This window comes from Corella eumyota, chromosome 3, assembly GCF_963082875.1.
Source record: "Corella eumyota chromosome 3, kaCorEumy4.1, whole genome shotgun sequence".
In the NCBI taxonomy this organism is placed as follows: domain Eukaryota; kingdom Metazoa; phylum Chordata; class Ascidiacea; order Phlebobranchia; family Corellidae; genus Corella; species Corella eumyota.
The window spans coordinates 19,816,445-19,825,254 of NC_137492.1; the positions used below are offsets into that span (position 1 = coordinate 19,816,445).

The 8,810-nt window shown below is 29.8% G+C and overlaps 3 protein-coding genes across 3 annotated transcripts; 1 reads left to right on the plus strand and 2 right to left on the minus strand.

The window, feature by feature from the left end:
- Nucleotides 1–199: 199 nt before the first annotated feature.
- LOC145746037 (N-acylglucosamine 2-epimerase-like) lies at nucleotides 200–3,035 on the minus strand. Its single transcript, XM_082564216.1, has 8 exons — nucleotides 2,938–3,035; nucleotides 2,307–2,452; nucleotides 1,904–2,079; nucleotides 1,333–1,554; nucleotides 1,190–1,265; nucleotides 1,013–1,118; nucleotides 610–811; nucleotides 200–364 (listed from the first exon to the last, which is right to left on the minus strand). Exons 1-8 carry the CDS (start codon nucleotides 3,033–3,035, stop codon nucleotides 200–202), a joined length of 1,191 nt encoding a protein of 396 aa, XP_082420342.1.
- Nucleotides 3,036–3,257: 222 nt separating this feature from the next.
- On the minus strand, nucleotides 3,258–4,158 carry LOC145746038 (U11/U12 small nuclear ribonucleoprotein 25 kDa protein-like). Its single transcript, XM_082564217.1, has 2 exons — nucleotides 4,042–4,158; nucleotides 3,258–3,682 (listed from the first exon to the last, which is right to left on the minus strand). The coding sequence occupies exons 1-2, from the start codon at nucleotides 4,156–4,158 to the stop codon at nucleotides 3,368–3,370; spliced, it is 432 nt and encodes a 143-aa protein (XP_082420343.1). The 3' UTR covers nucleotides 3,258–3,367.
- LOC145744657 (E3 ubiquitin-protein ligase MARCHF5-like) lies at nucleotides 3,647–8,641 on the plus strand. Its single transcript, XM_082562563.1, has 7 exons — nucleotides 3,647–3,664; nucleotides 4,721–4,979; nucleotides 5,469–5,674; nucleotides 6,274–6,404; nucleotides 6,819–7,003; nucleotides 7,460–7,625; nucleotides 7,898–8,641. Exons 2-7 carry the CDS (start codon nucleotides 4,741–4,743, stop codon nucleotides 8,021–8,023), a joined length of 1,053 nt encoding a protein of 350 aa, XP_082418689.1. The 5' UTR covers nucleotides 3,647–3,664; nucleotides 4,721–4,740; the 3' UTR covers nucleotides 8,024–8,641.
- The last annotated feature ends 169 nt before the right edge of the window (nucleotides 8,642–8,810 follow it).

Genomic DNA, 8,810 nt, shown 5'->3' on the forward strand with positions numbered 1-8,810 from the left:
AACTAACCTCCATTTAATATAGATTAAATTTTATTTTTTAGGTGGTCAGTAATAGTTTTTAGTATTCATTTACTCTTCTACATTCAATAACATAAAATAATATTTTTTATTGTTTTTTTTTATTTTTTGCACACCAAAATTAGATGAAGTTACAAACTACCAAGCAATATAAAATAGTCACACAATTAACTTGTTTTTGTTAAACAGATTCCTTCTTCTTTAATAATCCCTGGATGAGTTGTTCACACATGTAGAGGCTCCTAGGAAGGTGGAAACAACCTTTCCACACTCCTCCTTTAGCTTGGATGACAACCTCATTTCTTCGGTTTAAATAACCAAACCATTCCCCATTACCATCTCTAAACTGAAGGTAAAATCTTGATTTTTTATGGGTTTTAAGAATAAGATTAGGGGTATTATTTTAATAAGAGATTAGGGGTATTACAGAATGATTTTGTAAAAATTTATGATAGATTTGTGGAGAAAATTAAAAGCTTAAACCTTTTTAATATAAGTTTAAACTCCAAAAAAGATATTTTATGCAATGAGGTCGATTTGTTATTAAAAAAATGATTTCTTTATTAATTAGAAAAAAATTAGTCAAACTACCTTATCAAAAGCATAGTTAGTCACTGTTTCAAACTTGTCAAAGTGGGTTGTGTCAGAAGTGTGGCAATATGCCATCAAATATGTGACCATGGCTTCGGTGTGTGGCCACCAAAGTTTCATGTCCCACTCCAGTTGCATTGTGGGTAGGTTCTCAGAATCAATGAAGTATAACAATCCACCGTTGACCTTGTCCCAACCTTGACTGAAAAATTAATTTTTAAGGTCAAAAATTCAAGGATTAAACATTCAAAGGTTTTAATGGTAATTATTTCCCTATAATTTACTTTCTAAACAGTTGAAAAAGTAAAAATTCTAATTGTAGTTCTCTGTTTTCAGGTTTGAACTACCTTATATTAAAAAATTATTATATTTTAATTTTAAAATATTTTTTTATTATTCCTACTCAAAAGATGCATCCATGAAAATGTTGATAGCAGTTTGAGCAACTGAATCATCTTTCTTTCTTTGTGAATATTGCAACAAAAACCAACCACACTCTATGGCATGACCTATGCAATAATATATGGTTAGTGATTTATTCACTGTTTTAAAGTTTTAATAAACTAAGTTAATATATAACCTGGCACTTGTAGTCTTCCACTAGATCCATTTATTTTATCTCCATTCATTGAAACATTCTCAAAAACTCTGTTTTCCTTAAAAATTTAAATTAACTTTAATATAATTGATTTGATCATTTTTAAGTTAATCAACTTAACTTACTTTTACATGCAACATCATTTGATTGACAGCCCACTCCTCCAGTTTATCCTCCCATTGCCATGGTAACCCACAGGTCTTCATCTGCTCGCTCAAGCATAATGCCATCATCGGCACGGCGAGGCTCAACGTAGCAGGGTTTCCATCAAATTTTTTCTTGTTTAATCCGTCATCGTTGTCCATACACCAGACACTGATTTGATTCATCATTTCAACTGCCAACTTCTGTGTTTAAGTAACTTTCAGTTATTGATTCGTGTGGTTGTTAAAAACAGAAAATTTAAAATTTGTTCTCTTATAATTAAGTTTAAGTTTACCCATCTTAGAGATTAAATTTTAATCCATATTTAATTTAGGATTTGGTCCTAAAAGGTTCTTTTAAATAGGCCATGTAAAGTGGGTATACTAATTATAACATGTACAATGCACGTAATAAGTGTACGAAGTACATATATAGTCAACAAAAATCACATTATATTTAGTAAACATAACACTTTGCCCATTCAAAGAGGCTTAATTCCATGACATAAAAGTGCAAGTTCTCTAAATTTTTAGGTACATGACATTCTAGAACCTTGTATTTTAGTTGCTGGGTTGACCTCCATACTTCAGACATTGCCATTACAAAAAAACATTCAGTGAAAATTTGTCTCTGAACTTTGATTGGAATTCCTTTTCTAGTTACTGAGAATGGACATCTTTTAAATCCCTCTTGTTCAATTAAACAGTGTTTAATTAAAAACTCTGCACCTAAGGTAACAAATGTTAATTAATCAGGGATTTTTAGGTAAAATAGCATAGACTTAAACAATCTAATGTCTAAGAAAAAACCCAAAAACAGTTTTTGCTTGGATTTTTTGATAGCTTTTGTTGGTGACTTTTTTTTAGTTAGTTTTATGCAACATTTTAAATTTTGAAGTACAAAACTATATTTTATAAGCAGACCAGTCTGATTTATTTTAGGAACACTATCTTACCTTCAACTGCATGTTGAAGTAAAATTTTAAACCTTTCAACCTCATTAGAAAGTCTTGCGTACATCCAAACTTGCCTACTTTGCAACCAAACATATTTTGTTTCATCATAAACTTCTCCTTTGTCAGTTAAGCAAGTAAAAAATCCACTTCAATATTTCAAAATTTTTAGTAAAGGGCAATATAAATTTAAATTTATATATATTTTATTAAGTTTAGCCTTTAATATAACTTTAAGGTCTTTATAACAATCCTTAAAAAACCCTTGTTTTTTTCCCGTATTTATCTTTATCCTCGATGTGTGAAGGTCGAATGCACGACCTAAACATAGAGTAATATCAGTTACTCTGACCCAGTCTCGAGTTGCCCATGGCAGTTTGGGATATTATAGAGATTATAATTGCCTGATAATTATGCTGCTGATTAAGTACTGGCTCAGCAGGAGTTTATACCGTTTATAGCTTACTCAAGGGCGCTACAGCATGAGATCAGTGGGGATTGAACCCACGACCTCATGGTGGTGTAGCAAGTGTGTTTACCACTACACCACACTGGCGGTAATTGTTTTTGTATTACATTTTAGTGCCATTAGAATTTACTATTTTTAAACACATTATTTAAACTCACAACTCACCCATATTCTTTATCATGTGAATGCTTTACCCAAAACTCAACAACTTCATTTAATTCATTTTTAATTCTTTCCAACCAACCATTTAACTTAGCTTCCATGTTTAAGATACAATTAATTTGTTTGCTTAAGGGTTGTGAAGTTAATTGTTAACTAATAAACTTATAATAAACTTTTAAATGCACATGTCAGGAACACAAACTTTTTGCAAACAGTTTTGTTGTATTAAAAGATAAATAATTAAAAATAAAAAGAAAGTACACAGAGAAGAAAAACATGGTATTTTGTATATTTGGATACATTTAGGTACATTAAACATTTTACATTAAATATTTTACAATAATTTAAATAGTTCATGATTTTTGGAAAACATTTATACAGAGTAAGTGTTGGTTTATTTCTTCTAATTAATTTAATTAATTAATAAAATTAGTTATCTGTCGTTAAGACGCTTGATAAAATTAACATTACATTTATTACACAATCCATAATCCTTCAATATTTTATTATTTTCTTTTAGTTTAACTCCATCAAACACAAGCCAATAAGTTTTCCATATTCTCTTCCAACTTATACAGGTGACCCCGTTATTTCGTTCTTGTTTCAAGGTCACATGTCGTTTTATTGCTTTCTTAAGGTCGAGGACGGTTGCATTCTGGTTGACGACAATCGAATAAATTTCACCATCAGCTCGGTTGATGTTGATTGTCATTGCTTGTCCATGCTCAAGGTCAATTAAGGATTTTATCTGAAAATAATTTTTTTTTATTTTGGATTGTTTGGATATCAAACTGGGAGCTCTATTAGCGTCGTCCGTCGGTTTAAATGAGTAGTACTAAAATGAATGCGGAAAGGCCAGAATGTACAAAAGAAGATTAGGGTAAGGTAATAAAATTGTTTTTATAAACTTGGCTGGCGACGCTAATAAGGCTCCTCAAACTGTAACCTTTTTAATTAATTTACACAATTAGTAATTAATGAAAATCAATTTTACTTACTGTTATTTGCATAGGAGAAACAATAAGTTGTTATGTTTTTTAAAAATTAAGAAAATATACAAGTTAATAAAGTTTATTTATTATAATACAATATAGCCATAACTCATACCTCTTCTAGCGTTATATCAGATCGTAGGTCGCATAATAATGGATCCCCCAACAGTTCATCCAATTTTTCTTTATACAAATTTTTAATTTCAGAAAATGAAGTTTCGTTTGACGCCATTTTAAAATAGAAAAATGTAAACAAAGTCACGTGGTCAATTCGAGAGAGAAAAATACGAGAGAGCTTTTTTTCTCGTGAAACACAAGGGAGTTATAACAAAAATGTGACAAAGCGTGACGTAGAACTAATTATCGATTTTTAAAATAACTGCATTTTTTTGTTTACGTTTTAGTTAATGTTTAATTACTTTTAATTAGATAAATAAAAGTATTTTGATAATGATAAAAACGCGAACAAATTACTAAAGAATGCGGAACTAAAATTTATAAACGTTAATTTTTTAAAATAAACTTTAGTTGCGAGTTTCTGTAAATTGCGTAAATATTAAATTTTGTTGACTAAGATTAGATAAAAAATGACTGTAAGCGTGGAAATTACACCACCCTAACTATTTTATTACTCATTTATTGTTAAATATTTGTACAAGGCATTGTTAGATTGTTTTATAACATTGGCTTTTGTTAAAGAATCGACAACAGACAAAGCAATCTAGAAAGTTAATCAACAGTAGGGCCAATGTCATTTAAAATTAGGACTAATTAATCTAGAACTTACTTTTCAGAACAATTATTTTTAATAAAAATGGAAACTCATGAAACCAATCGAGTTGTCTCGCCCGAGGACGGGGTTCCAGAATATGTGGTCAACTTTAACGACGATGATGATGATGTCACAAACGACGAAGATGATGACGTCATAGACGATGAAGACGACATATACAATGATGATTATGATGAAAATCCACAAATTGAAATAAATGTGGAAAATGAAAACGGGGAAACAATGAATGTTAGTTTGGCACCGGAAAACCCAGACTTACAGTAAGTTGAACTCAATATAAAATAAAGTTTATACAGGGTTGTTAAAGAGCAGTACAACATGGACGTAGTAGGGATCAAACCGAGGTCTTTCTGTAGTTAGGCCAAGTGTTCTTACTTAAACTAAGTTATGTTAGTGTAAAATATTTTTTACAATTTTGTAATTATTACTCATAAGATAACCTTTTTAATTTTGTACAAAAGTTTTGTTAAACTTTTTGTTAAAATGCATGGTTAAGAAAACTTACAGCGTAAAAAAGTTGGGATCAAATCCAGGTCCTTCTGTAAAAACGTCAAGTTTTTCTATTAATCTTAGAATATTGTTAAATTATGACTTTAAATTTAAAATTTAGTACAAAAGCAATGTTGGAATTACGGTTTAAATAAACACTTTGTTAATGAGCATGATAGAGCACACCGTTTTACTTTTTTATTGCAACTAAAAATGTATAATTAGATTTTTATTAAAAATCTTTAATTTTTAAATTCTAGCAAAAATTGTTGGGTTTGTTTTGGTGGAGATGACGACGACACCACGGCAGAATGGATCCGACCGTGCCGCTGCCATGGCACAACAAAGTGGGTTCACCACTCATGTTTAATGCGGTGGGTAGATGAGAAACAGAAAGGTCACGCTTACACTAAAGTTCAATGCCCACAATGCAACACTGAATATGTCATTATATTTCCCCCATTCGGTGAGTAATTATTTTTTTAAATATATTTATTTATTCTCAACATAAAAAGGTTGACTTCACGACCTAAACATAAAGTAACATAAGTTACCCCAAACCAGTCTCGAGTTGTCTTTGGCAGTTTGGATTATAATTGCCTGATAATTAAACTTCTGTTTCAGTATTGGCTTAGCAGGAGTTTATACCGTTATAGGGCTTTAATTAAGTGCTTTACAGCATGACAGCAGTGGTGATTAAACCCAGGACCTCATGTGGTGAGGTCTACACCACACTGCTGGCATAAGGTTCTCCTTAATTTATTGAAATTTTAATTATAGAAACCTTTTTCGAACTTCTATATAATTTGGTATGTAAAACTTCTACGTAATACTAATAAGTTACAATTTAAATATTGTATTTTATCAACCTTTTTTGGTTTTATTTTATATTTTAGGGCTTACATTGTTTTTAAAGTATTTTTATCCCAAATTTACATTAAAGTTAACTTAAAGGTTTTATTAAAAATTAAATTGTAAACTATTAAGTTTTGTTCTTGGTATTTACATAACCTTAAAGTTGCCATACCAACTAACTTGATAATCTGTTTGTAATCAACTTGTCAGGAAAGTTCTGCAGAGTTCTTCAAACACTCGACCGCTTACTCTACAAAAGTTCACCCTTCACAACAACTGGTATTTTATTGGGCTCAGTTTACTGGACTGCTGTCACTTATGGAGCTATCACTGTTATGCAGGTATGATGATTGTTATTTTCATATTCTTTGATACCTCCTGAAATTTAGAACTTTGTGCTGAGCCTATCATTGTTTTTTACTTGATTTTAATACCGTCCTAAAACATGAAAAGTTCTCTTTGATGGCTTACTTTTTTAGAATTCTTTATATATAATAAAGCTTAGTGGATGATATATATATATATATATATATGTTGTGGTGCATGGGTAAATTATCAGGGGCAAATATTAGTTAAGAGTTGTGACCATATAACGACAACTAAACTACTGTGTTTATATTTGTATAGTTAACCTTATTTTAGTTAAATAAAGCAAAATAAATATTAAGATATAACTTGACCAATTTGTACCAACAAAAACAATTTTATTTAACCAACATCATTTACAAAAAAAATGAAAAATTGTTATTTTTAAGGTTCTGGGTCACAAAGAGGGGTTAGATATGATGGAACAAGCTGATCCCCTGTTTCTCCTTATCGGACTTCCAGCGATTCCTGTTGTGTTAGTGTTGGGAAAGCTGATTCAGTGGGACGAATATTTACTTAGAATATGGAGAAAACATTCTCATAAACTCGCTATCCTCAAGTATTTATTACCCATGTAAGGCATAAAATATATTAACATTGGATTACTGTCATTTAATAGAAAACCAGCAGCGTGGCGTAGTGGTAAGAACACTTGCTACACCACACATAAGGTCATTGGTTCAATCCCCACTGATCTCATGCTGTAGCGCCCTTAAGTAAGGCGCTATAAACGGTATGAACTCCTGCTGAGCCAGCACTTAATCCGCAATATAATTATCGGGCAATTATAATCTATAATATCCCAAACTGCCACAGGCAACTCGAGACTGGGTCGGAGTAACTGATGTTACTCTATGGGATAATAGTATATACAAAAAAAAAAAAAAAAATTTCTAAAAATATTTTGACCTAGATTTTTTGCAACTAACACATGTTTTGCTTTTAAATATTCACCTAAAATAATTCAGCATAGTTACCCTAATTGGCCCTATTTAATTTTATTCACAAACCTTCAATTTATCCTCGTTAGAACCCAGCCGAACGAAATATTACCGGTCGCCCAACCAGAACAACCTGCTCGTGAAATTAAATTTGGTCGAGTTTTCTGCGGTGCGATGTTCTTTCCCACTATAGCTACCGTTGTTGGAAAGTTAATGTTTAGAACAGTGGATGGGAACCTGCAAAGAAGTATTCTGGTAAGTTTATCCTCAGCTTAATCTTCCAGGGTTGCCAGATTGTTAATTCAACGGGTTGCCAAAATTTTGTCCAAATTTTTTTTATTATTTAAAGAAAAAACACATTTTTACTATTTTATTATTGTTTTAGTATTTAGTTCTATTTTTGGACTAAAATCAGATAATGTATTATATTTTATTAATATATGAGTAGTAATAAAAGATAAAAAGGATCAGTGAATTTTTAAGTTCAGTTACTATTTTTTATATAAATCTATGTGTTTTTCTAACAGGGTGGAATAGCCTTTGTTGCAATTAAAGGAGTTTTAAAGATTTATTTGAAACAACAAACTTACTCAAGGTTGGGGAAAAGAAGAATTCAAAATTATCAAAACAAAGAAGGAACTGCTCTGCCGTAAAATTAAAGTTTTTTTAATTTTTTTAAAGTTAGGTTTAGAGACAAGCTTGGATTTTTGGAATTATTTAATTAGTTTAAAATTTAAATAAAACAAAAAGTGGATAATTGGAATATTTATTTGGTAAATTTTTAATTTTTTTCATGTAAATATGTTAATTTAGTTTGTATTATATTTTCTTTTGAAAGCTCTACAATGCATTGAAATTTCATGTAATCTGTATTTCAATATTTAAGTTGTCATCTTTTTATTTACATAAAAACAACTCTAATTATTTCAAAGATGTTTAAATGTTTCAATTGTTTTGTATTGTTGTTACTGCTTTCTTGTATCTATTTTTAATAAAGTAATTAAGTTGTCAGTTAGAATTAACATCTTGTAAGTTTTCAAGCCAAAATTTGTTTTTTTAACTACATTTATTGTTTCAATATTCAATAACATTTTAGTCTTTTTTTTAACTGTACAGTTAGTGTGGGTTTCTAATATAATTGTTGTTAGATTTTGTATTACTGATAATTGTAGGTGCCTAGATTTTTAAGCTAACTATTTTATTGTTAAAAGAATTAAATTTAAATAACTTTTTGGAATTTATTTTAATGTTGAAACCATTATTTGTTAAATATTTTTTGTATAAATATTCTGCAATTTTTAATTGAATAATGTTCGAAAGAATTTTGTTGAAATTTTCTATAAATTTGTTGAGGATAAAATAAAAAAAAATATAAAAATGAATATAGCAATTGTGGGAATTACCCAATTTTTATGACCACGTGTTTGTATTTTTGTTTTC

What these genes read in the sequence shown, in the direction of transcription:
- LOC145746038 (XM_082564217.1), bottom strand. Translation starts at nt 4,158, where the DNA reads ATGGCGTCAAACGAAACTTCATTTTCTGAAATTAAAAATTTGTATAAA. An exon ending in CTGATATAACGCTAGAAGAG is followed by an intron (nt 3,683 to 4,041) that starts GTATGAGTTATG and finishes AATTATTTTCAG; the next exon opens with ATAAAATCCTTAATTGACCT.
- LOC145744657 (XM_082562563.1), top strand. Translation starts at nt 4,741, where the DNA reads ATGGAAACTCATGAAACCAATCGAGTTGTCTCGCCCGAGGACGGGGTT. An exon ending in CCGGAAAACCCAGACTTACA is followed by an intron (nt 4,980 to 5,468) that starts GTAAGTTGAACT and finishes TTTAAATTCTAG; the next exon opens with CAAAAATTGTTGGGTTTGTT. An exon ending in CTCAAGTATTTATTACCCAT is followed by an intron (nt 7,004 to 7,459) that starts GTAAGGCATAAA and finishes TATCCTCGTTAG; the next exon opens with AACCCAGCCGAACGAAATAT.
- LOC145746037 (XM_082564216.1), bottom strand. Translation starts at nt 3,035, where the DNA reads ATGGAAGCTAAGTTAAATGGTTGGTTGGAAAGAATTAAAAATGAATTA. An exon ending in TTCATGGATGCATCTTTTGA is followed by an intron (nt 812 to 1,012) that starts GTAGGAATAATA and finishes TTAATTTTTCAG; the next exon opens with TCAAGGTTGGGACAAGGTCA. An exon ending in CTAACTATGCTTTTGATAAG is followed by an intron (nt 365 to 609) that starts GTAGTTTGACTA and finishes TTTTACCTTCAG; the next exon opens with TTTAGAGATGGTAATGGGGA.